Source organism: Pinus tabuliformis, chromosome J, assembly GCF_031772625.1.
Source record: "Pinus tabuliformis cultivar Carrire ecotype Pingquan chromosome J, CPIR1, whole genome shotgun sequence".
In the NCBI taxonomy this organism is placed as follows: Eukaryota; Viridiplantae; Streptophyta; class Pinopsida; order Pinales; family Pinaceae; genus Pinus; species Pinus tabuliformis.
Window position 1 is genome coordinate 1,237,469,108 of NC_142295.1, and position 20,500 is coordinate 1,237,489,607.

General features: G+C 41.5%; 1 protein-coding gene and 1 pseudogene across 1 annotated transcript; both read left to right on the forward strand.

Moving 5' to 3' along the window:
- The first annotated feature begins 285 nt into the window (after positions 1-285).
- On the forward strand, positions 286-8,058 carry LOC149231652 (L-type lectin-domain containing receptor kinase S.4-like). Its single transcript, XM_089381706.1, has 3 exons — positions 286-435; positions 584-913; positions 7,099-8,058. Exons 1-3 carry the CDS (start codon positions 286-288, stop codon positions 8,056-8,058), a joined length of 1,440 nt encoding a protein of 479 aa, XP_089237832.1.
- Positions 8,059-16,268: 8,210 nt separating this feature from the next.
- Positions 16,269-16,854, forward strand: LOC149231653 (MADS-box protein AeAP3-2-like; annotated as a pseudogene).
- The last annotated feature ends 3,646 nt before the right edge of the window (positions 16,855-20,500 follow it).

Consider the following 20,500-nt stretch of genomic DNA (forward strand, 5'->3'; position numbering starts at 1 on the left):
CAAAGTTAAATAAATTTAAATTAATTTATTTAAATTCTTGTAAAATAGAAACAATTCCCTTATCAAATTTTCGAACTTTCCCACTTTTGAAGGTTGATAGTCAAATTCTTTCCTTCACTGTTTTTTCCACTAGCCAACCATTTAAAAAAAAAAAAAATGGTTCCCACCGACAAAAAAGTCTCATTTATAATTTATATTTGAGACAAAATCGATAAAACAATTCCCACCGACAAAAAAGTCGACCTGTTTGACGACTGTCTTAGACCTAAAAGTCCAGCGCCCCGCATGGTCTATAGACGTCGCCGACGCACGTTGTCGATAAAGAGGTTCTCACAGAGAACAAAAGTCGACCTGTTTGAACGGTCTTGGCTCCAAGAGTCACGCCGCCCCGCATGTTCCAAAGTCGATGCTGATGCACGTGGTCTAAGGCGACTGGTATACAATGCTGAAAATAAGTAGACTACAATACTCTAGGGCAGCTGCTACAGGAACCGATTATGATTACAGGCGTACCCTGCAATATACTTATAGTTGATGCCTTTCGTCATATAACTGCTATAGCTTCCTCATCTTGGTATACCAGCGTCTTAGGCGCATGATTAACATCTTGGTATACCAGAGTCTTGGTGTAAATATCATGATGGGTTCTTTGGCTCTTTTCTTTCCAGTGCTGGCTGCCGTTTCCCTCGCACAGTCCCTGGGAGGTAATGTAAATTTCTCTTTCCCATCATTCAGAAACAGCAGCAACGGTCAACTTATATACATGGGAAATGCTTCGGTTTCTCCTTCACTTGGTTACATCGATCTGACTCCATCACCAAATGATACCTCTGGAGGTTCGTCGAATGAGATGGATCAATATTCCAAGATGCAGTCCTGCATAGGAAGCGTTATCTACCGGGAACCTATCACAGTCTGGCCGGCCACATTTACGACAACCTTCACCATTGTCATAGGCAACATCACTGAATTGTTAAAATAATAATTTCAACTGCAGGTTTATTTGCGATGTGATCCATCACAGATCGTAGATTGCTGCCCCCTCCACTTCTTGTCCCATGCGCTGCGACGACGATGATGATGCGATGCGATCCGATCGCTTATCGCAGTTCGCTCCATATGTTTGTGCTTCAATTTGTTGTGTTCAGCCAAATGCGATTTCGCGATGCGATTCGCAAATCGCAAATCGCACCAACATAATGTTCCATTTATTTTCCTCCTGACAGCCTTCTGCGATGCGATCTAAATGAAGTCAATGGTTGAAGTACAGGCCAGTAGCAAAATAAATTTGACGTGATGTAAAAGTTTCTTTACAGCCAGTAAATGTCAGTAAAACAGTGAATGCAATTTACTGTGGGTTGCTAAGTTTTGGTGAAAATTTTAATTTTATTTCAGCGGGAGTATGGGCTCAAGTAATAGTTGGTAAAAGCATTTAATTGTTATTATTTCTTTTACGGAAGCATAGGAAGTGAAAACGTGAAAGTAAGTTCTTATTGTTGATATATATATGTAATGTTCTTTTTTTTGTGTTGATGAGAGTGAAGAAGGAATTGTAATGCACAGTAGTGCGAAGTAAGAAGAGTGAAGAGGGAAGAACGCAGCAGTGCGTATATATACACAGCAGTGTAAATTGCATTGTAATGAACAACAATGCGAAGAAGTAAAAATATAGAACGCAGCAGCGCGTGAAAGAAAAAGAAAGGCAGCAACATCAAAATAGAATATACAACAGACACAACAGTCTGAGTCTTTTGTTTTTGTAAATCCCTCTGTGAGAGAGGAAGATCATATTTTTGTAACAGCAGTTTCTTTCCTTTATTAATGAATAGAAATTTGCTGGTGTGTCAGAACTTTGTCAGCTGCAAATAATTTTTTTTAAGTTTCTGTTGTGTTAAGATCCTGTGTGTGAAAAATAGAGCATTGTTCCCTTGTCTTTTGAGTTTGAAATCACCTGAAATTTCCAACAGTGGTATCAGAGCTAATCCAGGCTCTTTGAAGGGTTCAAAGAAGCTGAAGGAAGGATTCTTATTGCAACAACTTCTCCAGCAGTGTGAAGACTCAGGCAAAAGAATCCAAGGTATTTCTCAAGTTTTTTTTGTGTGTGTTGCTGTTGAAGACAATCTGTTATTTTAAATACACAGTTAAGTATTTGAAGCATAGTTAAGAGTGCAAAAATGGCTGGCACCAGCACCAGCAATAGCATGGGTATGCAGCTCCCATTATTTGATGGTAAAAACTATGACTATTGGGCAATAACAATGAAAGCCTTGTTTGCTTCCCAAGACTTATGGGAAATAGTTGAGGATGGTTTTGAACAACCAGCAGATGAAAATGAGTTTAATGCATTAACTCAGGGAGAGAAGGATCTGTTGAAGAGCTACAAGAAGAAGGATTCAAAATCCCTTTTCTTCTTGTATCAAGCAGTGCATGGAAGCGTGTTTCCAAGGTTAGCAGCAGCTAAGACATCCAAAGATGCATGACAAACTCTCAAGACAGCCTATCAAGGCATGGAGAAAGTGAAGACAGCAAAACTACAATTGCTGAGGAAAGATTTTGAGAACCTGTGCATGAAGGACTCAGACAATATTGACTCATTCTTCACTCAAGTAATTGGCCTGGTCACACAAATAAGATCTCATGGAGAGATACTTGAAGAAAGGATGATTGTGGAGAAACTATTGAGGTGCCTACCCTCAAGGTTCCATGTGATTGTCACCACCATGGAAGAGACAAAGGATCTCTCAAACTTTTCAGTTGATGAGCTTCATGCATCACTGATCACACATGAGCAGAGGTTGAGTAGAAATGAAAACTCATCTCTAGAGCAAGCCTTCAAGACCCAGATGTCCTTTGGAAGAGGAAGAGGTCAAGGCAGAGGAAACAAGAAAGGAAGAGGCAGCAATCCAAATCAGAACCAAGGTCAAGGCAGCAGCCAACAAGGAGGACAACATCATGCTCAAGGACAAAGGTATGAAAAACCCAATGTCCAATGTTATTATTGTAAAAAATATGGGCATTATGCCAGTGAATGTAGGAAGAAGCAGCATGATATGAATAATAGATCTAATGCAAATATTACTAGAGAAAATGTCAGCCAAGATAATGTATTGTTATCTTGTAACATGGCTGAAACAAATAGTGAAGATATATGGTTTCTAGACTCCGGTTGCAGCAACCATATGACAAGAAACATAGCTTTGTTTTCTGCTTTAGATCAAAGTGTGAAGTCACAAGTCACACTTGGGACTGATAGCAAAATTTCTGTTATGGGTAAAGGAGAAGTTAAAATATTTACAAAGAAAGGAGAAAAGAAAACTATAACAGATGTCTATTATGTTCCTGGAATGAGATGTAACCTCTTGAGTATTGGACAGCTTGTTCAAAAGGGTTACAATGTCTTCTTTGAGAATGATGTATGCACCATCATGGATAGAGCACCCAACAAGTGATGCATTGCTGAAGTGAAGATGACAAGGAACAGGATGTTCCCTCTCAGAATAAGAGCAGAATTGAAAAACAAAGAAGTAATTGCAGCAGTTTCCCAAGAGGCTCTCCAAAGTGTGCCAAAGGATGAAAATTGGTTGTGGCACTTGAGATTTGGACATCTCAACTTTGGAGGTCTTAACTTGTTGAGCAGAAAAGGAATGGTAAGAGGATTACCATTGATAGAGAAACTGGACAGCCTTTGTGAAGGTTGCATATTGGGGAAACAACACAGAGAAAGTTTTCCATCAGGGAAAAGCATAAGGGCGAAAGCACCCTTAGAGATTGTCCACTCAGATTTATGTGGACCAATGCAAAATTCATCTTTAGTTGGCAGCCAATATTTTCTAACATTCATTGATGATTTTACAAGAAAGACATGGGTTTATTTCTTAAAGAACAAATCGGAAGTGTTTGAAAAATTCCGAAATTTCAAAGCACTTGTGTAAAATCAAAGTGGTCTGCGTATTAAAGTCTTGAGAACAAACAGAGGAGGTGAGTATATCTCCAAGGAATTCCTACGGTTTTGCAAAGAAAATGGAATTCATAAACAGTTTACAGCTAGGTACACCCCACAACAAAATGGAGTTGCTGAAAGGAAGAACAGGACCATTATGGATATGGCGAGGAGCATGTTGAAGGCAAAGCATTTGCCAAATGATTATTGGGCCAAAGCCGTAAAATGTGTTGTATATATCTTGAATAGGTGTCCTACAAAAGCTGTAATGAACAAAGTGCCGCAAGAAGCATGGAGTGGGAGAAAGCAAGGAGTCACCCACATGAAAATTTTGGATGTGTGGCCTATGCACACATTCCTGATCAGCTAAGGAGGAAGTTGGACAGCAAAGGGGAGAAATGTATCTTCATCGGATACAGTGAGGAATCCAAGGCTTACAGGTTGTATATCCCATCCACCAAGAAATTCTTTGTGAGCAGAGATGTTTAATTTATTGAGGAGGAAGCTTGGGATGGAAGCATAGAGAAAACAATTATTGTTAAAAACTGTTTGTCTCATGATGAAGATGACGAGGAAATGGTAGAAATACATCCCCAAACAATAGCGCCAACACAAGGACAGCAAGGAACGCCCTTGAGGAGAAATGAGAGTGCTTCTCCAAGCACAGCACAAGGAGGAAATTCAAGTGCATCTTCAAGCACTTGCACACCAAGTGAAAGAGGTAAGAAATTCAGAAACTTAAGTGACATTTATAATGAAGGAATGAATTCCTTATTTGCCTTGTATTGTCATGTTGATGATCCTATTCATTTAGAAGATGCTATTAAAGATAAGAAATGGATAGAAGCTATGGATGAGGAGATGAATGCCATAGAAAGAAACAAGACATGGGATTTGGTTGAGCTACCAAAAGGTAAAGAAGTCATTGGAGTCAAATGGGTCTATAAGACCAAGTGCAATGCTGAAGGCAAAATTGAAAGACACAAGGCAAGGCTGGTTGTCAAGGGATACAAGTAGCAATATGGGAGAGATTATGAGGAAACTTTCGTACCGGTTGCAAGAATGGAAACCGTGAGAGAAGTGCTGTCCATAGCAGCACAAAGCAAATGGAAAGTTTACCAAATGGATGTGAAGTCGGCATTCCTAAATGGAGTGTTAAAGGAGGAGGTTTACATTGAACAACCACTAGGCTATGAGAAGAAAGGCCAAGAGCACAAGGTGTGCAGATTGAAGAAATCTCTTTATGGGATGAAGCAAGCGCCAAGAGCGTGGTACAGTAGAATAGACTCCTATCTACTGGAAAATGAATTTGACAAATGTGAGGGAGAACCCACAGTCTACATCAAAGAAACGGATGGCAAGATTTTAATTAGTGTCTTGTATGTTGATGATGTTATTTTTACAGGTAATGATGACTACCTCATTGAAAACTTCAAATCAGTCATGAAAGAGGAATTTGAGATGACTGACATGGGTTTGCTGAGATACTTCTTAGGAATAGAACTAGATCAAAATGAAAATGGGATTTTTATCTCTCAAGCAAGATATGTAAATGAAGTGTTGGAAAGATTCCACATGCAAGAGTGCAAGACAACAATCACTCCCACAGTAATGGGATTAAAACTCAACAAAGAGGACAACATCAAGGATTTTGATCCTAGCTTGTATAAGAGCATAGTTGGCTACACCGATAGCGATTGGGCTGGAAGTGTGGATGATCGGAAAAACACTTCCGGTTATGTCTTTCACATGGGTTCAGGAGCAATTTCATGGGCTTCCAAGAAACAGCCAATTGTGGCGTTGTCTACAGCAGAAGCAGAGTACGTGGCAGCTACAGCAGCAGCATGTCAATCAGTTTGGATGAGAAGAATGTTGGGGAGCTTAGGCCAAGAGCAGGCAAAAGCAACAGTTATTTTTTGTGACAATAGCTCAGCTATTGCGTTGTCCAAGAATACTGTGTTTCACAAGCGAACGAAACACATTGATACAAGATTTCACTACATCAGAGAATTGGTGAACAATGGAGAAATTGTTTTACAACATTGCCGCACTCAAGAACAGGTTGCAGATATTCTGACCAAGCCATTGGACCAAAAAAGCTTTGAATTTTGGAGGAAATGTCTGGGTATGATTGATAACCCAATATTTGAAATTAAAGGGGAGTGTTAGAATAATAATTTCAACTACAGGTTTATTTGCGATGCGATCCATCGCAGATCGCATATTGCTGCCCCCTCCACTTCTTGTCCCATGCGCCGCGATGACAATGATGATGCGATGCGATCCGATCGCATATCGCAGTTCGCTCCATATGTTTGTGCTTCAATTTGTTGTGTTCAGCCAAATGCGATTTCGCGATGCAATTCGATCGCAAATCACAAATCGCACCAACATAATGTTCCATTTTTTTTCCTCTCGATAGCCTTCTGCGATGCGATCTAAATGAAGTCAATGGTTGAAGTACAGGCCAACAGCAAAATAAATTTGACGTGATGTAAAAGTTTCTTTACAGCCAGTAAATGTCAGTAAAACATTAAATGAAATTTATTGTGGGTTGGTAAGTTTTGGTGAAGATTTTAATTTTATTTCAGCGGGATTATGGGCTCAAGTAATAGTTGGTAAAAGCATTTAATTTTTATTATTTCTTTTACGGAAGCATGGGAAGTGAAAACGTGAAGTAAGTTCTTATTGTTGATATATATATGTAATGTTCTTTTTGTTGTGTTGATGAGAGTGAAGAAGGAATTGTAATGCACATCAGTGCGAAGTAAGAAGAGTGAAGAGGGAAGAACGCAGCAGTGCGTATATAACACAGTAGTGTAAATTGTATTGTAATGCACAACAGTGCGAAGAAGTAAAAATATAGAACGCAGCAGCGCGTGAATGAAAAAGAAAGGCAGCAACAGTAAAATAGAATATACAACAGACACAACAGTCTGAGTCTTTTGTTTTTGTAAATCCCTCTGTGAGAGAAGAAGATCATATTTTTGTAACAACAGTTTCTTTTCTTTATTAATGAATAGAAATTTGTTGGTGTGTGAGAACTCTGTCAGCTGCAAATATTTTTTTTTAGGTTTCCGCTGTGTTAAGATCCTATGTGTGAAAAAAAGAGCATTGTTCCCTGGTCTTTCGAGTTTGAAATCACCTGAATTTTCCAGCATGAATCTGGTGGCGACGATCTAGCCTTCATCATAGTCCCCAACAAAAAACCCTTTCTGGCAGACAGCAGTAGACAATATCTGGGCTTATTCGATGGATCAACATATCTAAACACAACGAATCAGCTGGCCATTGAATTCGACACCTACAAGAACGACATCATGGACCCGGACGATAACCATGTCGGCATAGACGTCAAGAGCCTCATATCCGACGCAACCGCCAATCTGGGACAACACGGCATCAACTTGAAGTCAGGGAGGCCTATAAGGGTTCAAATCCATTACGATGGCTGGAACAAAATACTGCAAATATTCGTTACCTGTGCAGACAGATCGATTCCTTACACGAGCATCTTGAACCGAACAATCGAGCTATCAATGACCGTTCTACGATCAGCCTACGTTGGATTCTCCGCAGCAACGTGGCGTCTTTTCAAGATTCATTGCATTTTGGACTGGAATTTCAGTTTGGAAAGTTTGCCTCAATCGTCTCTAAATATAACGCCCATCAGCGTGTTGAGGTCAGCAGGAGGATCCAAAAGCAGGGCCGTAAAGGTCAGCCTCCTTGTCATTTCCATTGCCATCGGAAGCGTGTTATTGGGGTTATCGACATGGTTTGTCAGTAAGACTCTGAAAGGAAGACGTGCCGGGAACATATTAGAATGGGGGCTAAGCAGTGAACTAGCGATGATAGAGGACCGATCGACAGCCTCACCCTACACCCCTCGCCGGTTCTCCTACAAAACTCTGTTCGAAGCGACAAAGAACTTCAGCGAGACGGAACTGCTCGAAAATGGCGGCTTTGGGAGCATTTACAAGGGGACCCTGGAAGGCCGAGAAGGGGCCTGCTCACTTATAGCAGTGAAGAGAATATCGGTTGGGTCAAGACAGGGAGAGTGGGAATTCATGTCGGAGATCACCACCATAGGGAGACTTCGACACAGGAACCTGGTGTGACTCTAGGTGTCATGCCCCTACACCTGCGGTAGTCTTCCAACCGCTTGTAGCAAGGTGCAGCACCATCGAACGCTTTCTTTTCACATATACTAACATTCGTGGACTACGCCTACTTTCACATTAACATTACTTAGCTTGTGTTTCGCAACCAAGTAAACATGCAATTATCCTTTATACTTAATGAAGCCCATACTCATTCATTATCATCATGCAATTATAACAAGAACATCAACAATTGCAACAAGTATAAAGGGGAGGGGCAACTCCCCGTAATGTGAGTCTGCCCGACAATATATTAAGAATATCAGTTTACAACATACAAGTGTGTCTTGCCAAACCAAGTCTCACACTTAGCCAAATATTACAAAGAGAGGCAACCCTGCCTTTTACAACCGTGTGCACCTCTTGCACGAAGGGCGGTGCTCACCCGAGCCACCTAGATACCCTTGCCAAGTCCTACACAATTCTGCACATCCACCGAACCCCGGGCACACCTTGCCCACACCTCGACCGGCTCAAGACAACCTCCAAGTGCACCTCCAAGTAGTGTGCATGAGCTATGCGCAGCTCTACCCAAAACTGCGCACTTCTTTTCCTCTCAAGCTATGCGTAGAAGTGATGAGTTCGAATTGATGAATGAATGAGCTCTCATGCTCATGTGTATATACCCTTCCTACGTGGGTTTACAAGTGGGTGGCAGCCCCTTGGCCGACCCCCAAACCATACAATATGTGCCCACAAAGCCTTCTTCCAAGTCGGCTTGCAAGCTCCTTTTAATCGCCATATAAAACGCTCCAACACTTAGTCGCATTTCCAAGTGTCGTTCCATCGTTTCTGTTTTCGTCGCATTAAACTCGTGTGATCGTCGCATATGTCGTTCAGCTCGTGCCCGCTCGCGCCCTCGTGCATGACCGCGCTCGGTGCCTGTCGCACTCGCCTCCGGAGGTCCTTACATCCTCCTCCACCTGAAGTCACTGTCGTCCTCGACACCATACCATCCCGGTAGCCTTCCACCAAGATCATCATCATCCATGATGTTGACCTCTCCACACAAGGCAAGCATGCCTGCAACATATGTAGAGCCTCATCTCCATCATATCTCAACTTAGTGACCAACTGCCACCAAGCTCATCATACCAAGGTATGTACCTCAATGGTATGCTCTCCATCAGATATCATCTCGATCCATGATCATCGACCCCTCTGCCACAATCTCCACTGCAACATCTCGTTTCGACCTCATCATGTGTCCCTATGTGAACCTCTGCCATGATACTCCAGCACGATGCCAACATTTCTCTTCACACTTCCAGACCCCATGTCTGAACTAGTTGGGTAGCTAATCCAACCATCATGCTCAATCCATGAGAGTGAACATCCTCATGCCATCATCAGTTGTTCCTCAAACATCTGCCACATCCTTGACTCATCAAGAATCTACCTCCATAATCCATGCTCAGGTCCATGGAAACTCCATCCATCTCATTTGTAACATGTCATGATGCTTGATGCCGAACCATCCCTGCACCATCAATCATACCTGCTCAAACATGTTTAAGGACTCACTGCCATGAGCAGCTAACAATGAGCCCCATCTTCTTCATCCATCTAAGAAGATGTAGAGGGAGTAGAGCCTGAAGGCTCTCCCTCACTAATCAACTTGATCCACCTATCAGGATCCTCAATCTCCATCCTTTGTATATAAGCAACCTGGTCTTCCCTCTGGACTTCCGGCCTTACATATACCTCATCATCATCATCATCATCTTCCACCAACTCTAGCCTTCTTGTCAAATCCAAGATGCTATCTGAAAGTGATCTAATGACCAATGACTACTCCACAAGCTTTGTATCAATAGTAGATAACCGCTTGTTCACCTTCTCCTTATCCTCCATTTGCATCGCTCCCAATTTACAATCAGGCCTTGTCACACCAATGGTTGGAACACCAATGGGTACATCTCCCCTTCCATCATAAATGTAGAGCTTCTTCAAATGTGGAATGATCATAGCATCAAATTGTTTCATAAATTCCATCCCCAATACAGCTTCATAGTCATCAATCCGCACTATAGTGACGTCCACCTTCCCGGTCCATTCACCAAGTGTAGTGTCCACCCTCTCAGCTATACCAAGAATCTCAATAGAAGGAGAATTCACTGTCTTCATTTGTGCCTTTGCCGGTACAAATTTCAGCCTAATTCTTCTCACAGTATCTTCGCCCATGAAGTTGTGAGAAGCCCCACTATCCACCATAGTGAGCACATCAGCACCTCCAACCTTCATTTGAACATACTCCAACTTGTTCCTTTCAGGATCCCTCCTAGAGGCCACCTCCGTAGTAGCAGAAGCACCAGGTATCTGCATCATCCCCACAGAAGCATCTTCATTCTTTCCATCAGACTGTGCAATAGTGGCCACCTTTGGTTTAGAGGGACAATTCTTCACCATGTGTGGTTCTGCACATATCCAACATTTCAAAGGTTTCTTCGTCTTCGAAGCATCATCCGATTTCGAAGCATCATCCTTCTTCTTTTCTTTCGGCTTGTCAGACTTCTTTTTCTCATCAGAAGTCTCATCATAATGATCCACCAGCCTATCAACTGCAGCAAAAGCCTCCTCAAGTGTCCTAACCTTCTGCTTCTTCACTTCATTGTGTGCCCAAGGTTTCAACCCAATGATGAAGTTGAACACCTTGTCCCTCTCCGCCATGTCAGGAAGTTCTAGAGCTGCACTTGCAAACTCTCACTGGTATGCTTGTAGGCTTCCGGTCTGCTTTATGTACTTAATCTTCGTCCTTGCTTCCCACGTTTCATCCTGAAGACTGAAATTGGTCTGCAAATCCTTCTTCATGTCATCCCACGAAGTGATGTCATCAGCACTGCCATTGATAATCTGGTCCACCCTCCTTCGCCACCACATCTTAGCATCCTTTGTTAAGAACTGAGCAGCCACCTTGACTTGTGTCTCACCATCAGATAGATTCAACCGTTCCAAGTACTGCTCCATGTCCCACAAAAAGTTTCCAAGAGCCTTTTCATTCCTTGTGCCATCATAAGATTCTGGTTCCTTGACTTGCACATGAGGCACTCCTCCACCTGAGTTATGCCTCATGGACTTCTTCAACACCGCGATCTCATCCTTGGCTTCATCAAGAAATTTGTTGGCTTTGTCAAGAGATTTCTTCAAGTTCACAATCTCTACAAGACCCTGATCCCTTGCTTCTTCAACCTCCTTGACCCTTATCTCAAGTTGTGTACACATAAGATCAGTGTACTCATGCTGTGTCCGGAGCTCATCAAATTCTTCCCTTAGCTTCGAGTTGGCCTCTTGCTCCTTAGTGAGCAAATCCACCTTCGTATCCCAGGAAGACTCCATGGCTTCCATTCTCAACAGCATCTTCTCCATAAGTGATAAAGTCTCGGTTTCATGGCCAGACCCAACATGAGACCCAGCTGCCATCTCTAACAGCTTCTTCTTCCTTTGCGATCTAGTCTCCACCATCCAACAGCTTCACCCTTCAATACCTGGATCGGCTGCTCTGATACCACCTATCACGCCCCTACACCTGCGGTAGTATTCCAACCGCTTGTAGCAAGGTGCGGCACCACCGAACACTTTCTTTTCACCAATACTAACATTCGTGGACTATGCCTACTTCCACATTAACATTACTTACTTGTGTTTTGCAACCAAGTAAACATACAATTATCCTTTATACTTAATGAAGCCCATAATCATTCATTATCATCATGCAATTATAACAAGAACATCAACAATTGCAACAAGTATAAAGGGGAGGGGCAAGTCCCTGTAATGTGAGTCTGCCTGACAATATATTAAGAATATCAGTTTACAACATACAAGTATGTCTTGCCAAACCAAGTCTCACACTTAGCCAAATATTACAAAGAGAGGCAACCCTGCCTTTTACAATCGTGTGCATCTCTTGCACGAAGGGCGGTGCTCACCCGAGCCACCTAGATACCCTTGTCAAGTCCTACACAATTCTGCACATCCACCGAACCCCGGGCACACCTTGGCCACACCTCGACCGGCTCAAGACAACCTCCAAGTGCACCTCCAAGTAGTGCACATGAGCTATCCGCAACTCTACCCAAAACTGCGCACTTCTTTTCCTCTCAAGTTATGCGTAGAAGTGATGAGTTCGAATTGATGAATAAATGAGCTCTCATGCTCATGTGTATATACCCTTCCTATGTGGGTTTACAAGTGGGTGGCAGCCCCTTGGCCGACCCCCAAACCATACAATATGCACCCACAAAGCCTTCTTCCAAGTCGGCTTGCAAGCTCCTTTTAATCGCCATATAAAACGCTCCAACACTTTTTCCAAGTGTCGTTCCATCGTTTCTGTTTTCGTCGCATTAAACTCGTGTGATCGTCGCATATGTGGTTCAGCCCGTGCCCGCGCGCCCGCTCACTCCCTTGTGCATGACCACGCCCGGTGCCCGTCGCACTCACCTCTGGAGGTCCTTACACCAGGGGTGGTGCCAGCAACGCAACGAGCTATTGCTCATCTATGACTACATGCCCAACGGGAGCCTCGACAAGATCATCTTCAGGCAGCTAGGGGATCTGTTGAAAATATAATTTCAACTGCGCAAAAGTTGACTTGTGCCACAGCATGAAGACAATGACCGTGCGCATGTATTCCTACCAAAACAGCTCCAGAAAATTACCAAGGATCGGGAGCCTTCCTGCCTCATATATCCATATATCTCGCATATAGTCTTTCTATCGCAAATCCTTTTTTGTTGTTTTATCGTTTAAACTTAAGTTTTTATAAAACTTAAGTTATAACGTTAAAACCCGCATTTTCCAAAATATCGCATCGCATCGCATTATATATAAAAGCCCCGCCCCTCGGGTTTCCCCGACAGCGAAACAACGACCAAATCTCAGCCCTCCATCACCCCCGCTCATCTAACGGCTCTGATCATTTCAGTGATCGCCCATTTCGGCGATCGCATATGTATAAACCCCATGTCCCCGCCGATAGCGAAATGCCGAGTTAATCGCGGCCGCCCATTCGGGCCATCACATCAACGGTTCACTTTGTGTCGCGGCCCCATAGTAGCTCCGACTGGCGGAGCCGAAAAGTTATAAAGTGCAGCATATAAAAGTTTCGGGTCCGATAGGAACCCTTTGTACAGCGAAGTGGGAAAGCTCCGATATTCCGAAGCCGAAGTGTTATAGAGTGGAGTTTAATGGGTTTCGGGTCCGAAGGGGTTGGTACTGTACACTCCAGATCCGGAGCCGAAAATCTATAAGAAACAGTTTTGAAAGCAGATCGGGTCCGCAGGCTTCATCGCTCATCGGAGGTATTTCAGTTTGGTACTGCCGATCCGCCGATCGCCGATTTAGCACCATTCGTTGGATCTGCCTTCACACGATCCAATGGCCCAGATTTAATTTCTACTACAGTGCCGCGCTCGCCCATGTTTTTTCCCGAATTTTGGGTGCATTTTCTGTGTATAATGAAATGAAAAGTAACAGAAGGACATAGGCGATTGCGACCCGAAAGGCGACCCGATAGAGGAGTTATGCATGCATTAACTGTTGATGTTTAAAAATGTGGCAAAGCGAGCAGGATTTCTCAGTGGCACGGAGCTGGTTAAAGCAAGCATGCAGCAGTACAGCAATAGGTGACTGCATTGAATTCACAAGTATGGCCGAGAAGGAAGCAGGACACCGTCGAACAGTTCAGAGCATTCAATGGTCATGGGTTTCACCCATATTTCATGCCACCTGCTCAAAGAAGGATAGCCTCGAGTAGTTCATAGCATGGGGCTCCACTTTTGTTCATAAAAATCATTCAGATTTTGTACGTATTTTAGTTTTTTGTGTTTTTGTCTATTGAGAGAGTGTGAGACAGTGTAGAAGCGCAGCAGCGAAAACAAATGAATGTTAGCAATACACAGCAACGTAGAATGTAATTGGAATTTAATGAATTGAGTAGCACCGTGTTTTTCTTTTGGTGAATCCCTCTGAGTGAAAGAGGATGAATTTTTGTATTAGGTTTGAGAGTGTGAGACAGTGTAGAAGCTTAGCAACGCAAATGAATGAATGTTAGCAATACACAGCAGCGTAGAATGTAATTGGAATTGAATGAATTGAGTAGCACCGTGTTTTACTTTTGGTGAATCCCTCTGAGTGAAAGAGGATGAATTTTTGTATTAGGATTTTCATTTTAATGAATAAAAATCCTTTTTTATGTGTGTAATACTCTATTCTGAGATTTTTTTTTTTAAGCCTTCCGCTGTGCTAAGATCTTGGAACAAAACAAAGCATTGTCTATGTGTGTAGTTTATGTTGTTTTTGAGATTTTAACAGAAAAATCCCCAACAAGATCTGTAGCAGCAGGATCAGAATCAGATCCCATTGGATTGGGTTCGGAGGCATAGAATATTATTCGGGTAGGCTTCCACCTTGTTGTACCTTCACAAAGAATGGGAGCACAGAGTCGTCCACCGTGACGTTAAACCCAACAATATTATGCTCGACGGGGATTTCAATGCCCGGCTGGGTGACTTCGGCCTTGCCAGAGTCATTGAACACGACGAGACATTTCTGGCCGTAAGTACAAAGCTGGCGGGGACGCCTGGTTATTGGGCACCCGAATGCGGCTACATCGGCAGGGCCACTGCAGAGTCGGATGTTTTTAGTTTCGGGGTATGTATGTTGGAGGTGGTCAGTGGGAGGCGGGTTGTGCAGCAAAATCCGTAATTGACGGAGGAGAATTTGATGGATTGGATATGGGGTCTTTACGGGCAGGGAAGATTGTCGAGGCGGCGGATCCCAGATTGAATGCTGAATTTGACAAAGAGCAGATGGAACGAGCACTAATTTTGGGACTTGCTTGCTCACATCTGGATCCCCAGCTACGCCCTTCAATCATACAAGCATTGTAGGTCCTCATAAATCCCAATGAAGAGTTGATGCCGCTTCCTTCTTCGCGGCCAGTGGCTATATATGTCGTTTTTCCATCGACAGCCCCACTTAATTCAAATGACATTGGTCGCTCGTACACTCCAGACTCCACCCTACATCATGGTAGATAGAGGTAAAATTCGTCTGAAATGAATGTATTGTAGTGATGTAAATTTTGTACAGAGCATCATCCTGGGTTTTTATGGGCATCATATCGTAAAAGACACGAAAATTTATTTTGGTTCGGATTAAAATTAAGCGATTTGTGCTCTTTTCTTACTTTTCTGTGACAAACGTGTGAATGCTCAAGTCTGTTCTCATTGTGGTGGACTCCCATCCAGGGGTTATATTTGACGGGTCCCCCTGCCCATCAACAATTCTTTTGACTGTTTTGTTTTCAAACTTGCCACCTCGTGACCTTCCATATCTATTTTTACCGATTTTATATGACTTTTTCAAATTATATTCACCAGCCAACTCAAGTGATGGATCTAGACTAGTTGGTAAATAGAGAAGCTTCCAATCCTAGCAAATATATCTAAACCTTAAATAATTGACTTATTAAAAAAAACAATTTTAATTAAATTAATTGACCTATTGACATTTAAAAATAGTAAAAAGAGAAACATTTTTATTCAGAAAATTAGAGAGCAGTTGAGCAGTTTGAAGGCTGGGGAATTAGAGGCATGAACAACATTCACATGCAAAGTCTGGAGTTAACCACAGCGTGGGATAGGCCAAGGTGCATCCACATCAACAAATTCTCTTTCAGTTAGAACTGTTTTTGCCGATATCTAGTAACTTGTAGGATCCAAAGGTAGAAACAAAGGTCCTTGACTCGGCACCAATTTTTATGGATATTCATTTATTATTGAATTGACAAATCATTGGAATGTTCTCTTCCTTCAAATAGAAGAAGTCTAGTTTGCAACAGGTATCATAACTAACTGTTTAAAATGGAAGGTTTAGATATAATCCTTCAAGCCATGAGAATCTCGAGGTGGTCAAAAGAGAGATCTCTATTAACATAGCCATCTTTAACAATTTTGCTGATCCATAATTATTTCACTACTTTCCATTTAAATTGGGCACAACCATGGAAATTTCAATTGCAACTAGTTGTAAAGCTTATTCAGTCCAGGGTCCGCAGGCACGATAATTGATTGTAACGCCCACCAAGTTGTCACTGATTGTTGCATCCAATTCCATCTGTAAACTTTGACTATTCCATAGATGCCCATTTGACTATTCCTCAATACATGTGTAAGATAGAGATAAAGAGGATTGAGAAATATGTGAATATGAATGGCTCTCTAAGTAAACTGAGCGATGATCAAATTAATTCATTTATGGGTGCCATTGAGCTTGTGGGGTTACGTAGGCTTATCAGACATATGAGGGGAGAGGATTTGGAGTCTTGGTCTATGAATGAACTGTAAAAACTGGAAGACCAGTTTGAAATCGTGACAACTATGGTACGAAAGAAGAGGTTTCAACGTATGGAAGAACGGCTCGAGGCTATAACACAAGAACTTGAAGAGTCGAAAAGAAGGTTAAGACATAATCATGGTTTTTCACAAAAGAAAAATGACCTATATATGTTCTATATGTTCTATGATTGTCGTGGATCACTCGGAGAGACAGTCGACCATCCATTTTGTCAATTAGAAAACAAAAGCCCTATTTACATGACATCTTCGGCCCTGTATTTCGTGTGCAGTTGGGTCAACTACACTTACATGAAATGAACAATCGATAAGTTGGGGACCAGGATATAATTCAAACATCAAAACCTACCAAAATCTTGAGCTACAATTGGGGTCTAATACAAACTTGAAAAACTAGGATGCTGGTTTTATTATGAGAACTTACGTCGTTTTTCAACGAGTAAGAAATGACTGGAGTTTTTTATTGAATGGATTCACTGAAATGAGACCCAAAGAAGGTTAACAAGTCCATGTTACTCTATTTTCAAAACCAGTTTGGCGTTTGTAGTTGATCTTATTGACCTATGGCATGCCTTGAATTCGAAGAAACTTTACTCGTAGAACAAATAAATTGTATGGCTCTTGTAACTGCTATATCATATTAATCTGATAATGAAAAACTACTTATAATATAGAAAAATACAGTTGTAACATAGCACACCTAAAAATATATCAACAGGAAAGTGTACAGGAGAGGAGCTTACCTTTAGTTGTGGATTTGCGACTCGCAAATTTTTTCTTTTACAAGCTCTGCCATATCATTTATTCCTTCTACCAAAATGAGAACGCTGCAGACTCCTACACTCTGGTGGGCATTTACTGCGTAATCTTCCAGGTTCCAACTTCCACTGCATTAGATAAAATCGAGATTATGATAAAATTGGGACGAAATCTGTAGGAATTCCTCATTCGATGGAAAAAAGAAAAAAAAGTTATAGTACAATACGAGTGAGTCATCAACGGAAGGATAATTTTCATAAATAGTTGAATTCCATAATCAATGTCTCTAAATTGCTAATGTTGTGTCAAATATTTAACCGGTGAGCTTCATCATTTTAATTGTGTCTTAATGATATTGAAATCTAACTTTGCTGCCGAGACAAGATGGATATGGACTCTGGAGTCCGGTCGCATTGATAATTACATAAATTCATATAATTGAACTTCATCAAGGCTGCCGAGACAAGATGTATATGGACTCTGGAGTCCGGTCGCATTGATAATTACATAAATTCATATAATTGAACTTCATCATTTTAATTGTGTGCCTTGATATCTAGATTTGCTGCCGAGACAAGATGAATATGGACTCTGGAGTCTGGTCGCATTGATAATTACATAAATTCATATAATTGCTGGTTTTATGATATGGAGTGGTCTCTAATGCGACTTTTTGGAAATCCTGCAAACATATTTTTCTCATTTCCCAATTGATGTGACATTCCTCGGAGTTCCTGGCCCCTCGCCGGAGGTCCCTCGCTTGTCGCCGTCGGTCGACCGTCGTTATTCCCTCCACGTTGTTCCCCATAGCATGTCATTCATCATGTATGATACATTAACCATCATCCATGAAATTTGAATTTTAAAATTGCCATGTTTTAGCTGAAATTTGTTTTGAATTTGAATGGCACGGCGGTAGTGTAGCTAACATTAGGCTTCCCCAAACAACCAGAGACTTGTTGAAATTATAATTTGAACTGCAGTGAACAGAATAGCAGCAGCTACTTTATTCATTTGTGGTGATCCGGCGCCCCACATTTTTTCCCGATCTTTTAAGTCACCGCCATTACCATCTTTTCACTCTTTAATTATTTTTGAGTTCCCGAAGGATGAAGATCAGATACAAAACTACATCATTACTTCTCAACAACCATATTAATGAGCAGAACGGCTGAAACAGAAAAAGAACCATTCTCGAGCCGTAGCAGCATTTATCAGCCATATATTTCATCACCACTGACTCAAGAAATACAGCAAAAGATCAGATCTGTTCATTATGAGCAGCAGAAACTTCATCAGCAAGTTAAGGCGGTGAAGACCCTTTCCCGCACTATAAAATGCAGACACAACAGTGTAGAAAAACATAGATTGAAAGTCCTTTTGTAACACACAGCAGTGTAGAACAAGAGAGTTTTTTTTTGTATTGCACAGCAGTGCTGAAATTTTCTGGGATAGTTGTTTTTTGGAACTGAAGCGTTCCTGTTGTAATCCCTTTGTCAAGAGGAAGATGCTCTTTAGCATAATATTTTGTGAAGATCCCTCTACGTGACGAAGACTTATTTTATCAATTAGTTTATCGTTCATAAATAGAAGTTTCTTTTTGCCTGTTGTTGTTACACCGTAAGTCGAAAAATACTTGACGTCAAAAATCCCCGTTGCTGTTACACCGTAAGTCGAAAAATACTTGACGTCAAAAATCCCCGTTGCTGTTACACCGTAACTCAAAAAATACTTGGCGTCAAAAATTTACGTTGCTGCAACACAAGTTACAACAACTGAAAAAAACTGTGTTGCTGCAACACCGTTTCCAGAGAACGAATTTTTCTGTTTTTCTGAGTTAAAAACAGAGTATTTTTCTGTGTCAAAAACAGAGTATTATTTTGATCAGTTTTTGATCCTGAGGCAAAGTAGAGTATTATTTTATGCTCTGTTCTTGTGTTTTTGAATTATCAGAAAACAGAGTATTACTCTCTGTTCATATTTTTGTTGTTTCAGAATTTATCAGAAAATTCTCAACAGTGGAAACAGAGGATTTTTCCACTGTATTTTGTTTGGAATAACCAGAAATTCCCGACATGGTATCAGAGCTTGTCCAGGCTCTTTGAAGACATCAAAGAAGCTGAAAGAAGATTTGTTGCTGCAGCAAATTATCCAGCAGAGCGAAAACGCTGTCAAGGTATTTTTCAGATTAGTTTTTTGTGTAGCTGCTGAAGACAATTAAGTGATTTTTTTTTACAGTCAAGTATTGCAAGAATGGCCAGCACCAGCGTGGGTATGTTTAATACCCAGCTCCCACAGTTCAATGGGAAAAATTATGACTACTGGGCAATAACCATGAGAGCCCTATTTGCCTCACAAGATTTATGGGAACTTGTTCAATATGGATTTAAAGAACCAGCGAATGAAGAAGAGTTTATAGGATTAACTCAGGCAGAGAAAGAGCTGTGGAAGAGCAATAAGAAGAAGGACTCAAAAGCCTTTGTACTTTTATATCAAGCAGTGCATGAGAGTGTGTTTCCGAGGATAGCAGCAACCAAGACATCCAGAGAAGCATGGCAAACTCTCAAGACAGCCTATCAAGGCATGGAGAAAGTGAAGACAGCAAAACTACAGTTGCTGAGGAAAGATTTTGAGAACCTGCGTATGAAGGAGTCAGACAATATTGACTCATTCTTCACACAAGCAATTGGTTTGGTCACACAGATAAGGTCTCATGGAGAAACTCTTAAAGAAATGAGGATTGTGGAGAAACTATTGAGGTGCCTACCCTCAAAGTTTGATGTGATTGTCACCACCATAGAAGAGACAAAGGATCTCTCAAATTTTTCAGTTGATGAACTTCATGCATCACTGATAACACATGAGCAGAGGTTGAGTAGAAATGAAAACTCATCTCTAGAGCAAGCCTTCAAGACCCAGATGTCATTTGGAAGAGGAAGAGGTCAAGGCAGAGGAAACAAGAGAGGAAGAGGCAGAACCCAATACAGAGGCGGAAGAAACAGTCCAGCAAACGTTCAAGGAAGAGGCAGCAATCCAAATCAGAACCAAGGCCATGGCAGCAGTCAACAAAGTGGACAACATCATGCTCAAGGACAAAGGTATGAAAAATCCAATGTCCAATGTTATTATTGTAAAAAATATGGGCACTATGCAAATGAATGTAGGAAGAAGCAGCATGATATGAGTAATAGATCTAGTGCAAATATCACTAGATAAAATATCAGTCAAGATAATGTGTTGTTAGTTTGTAATATGGCTGAAACAAATAGTGAAGATATATGGTT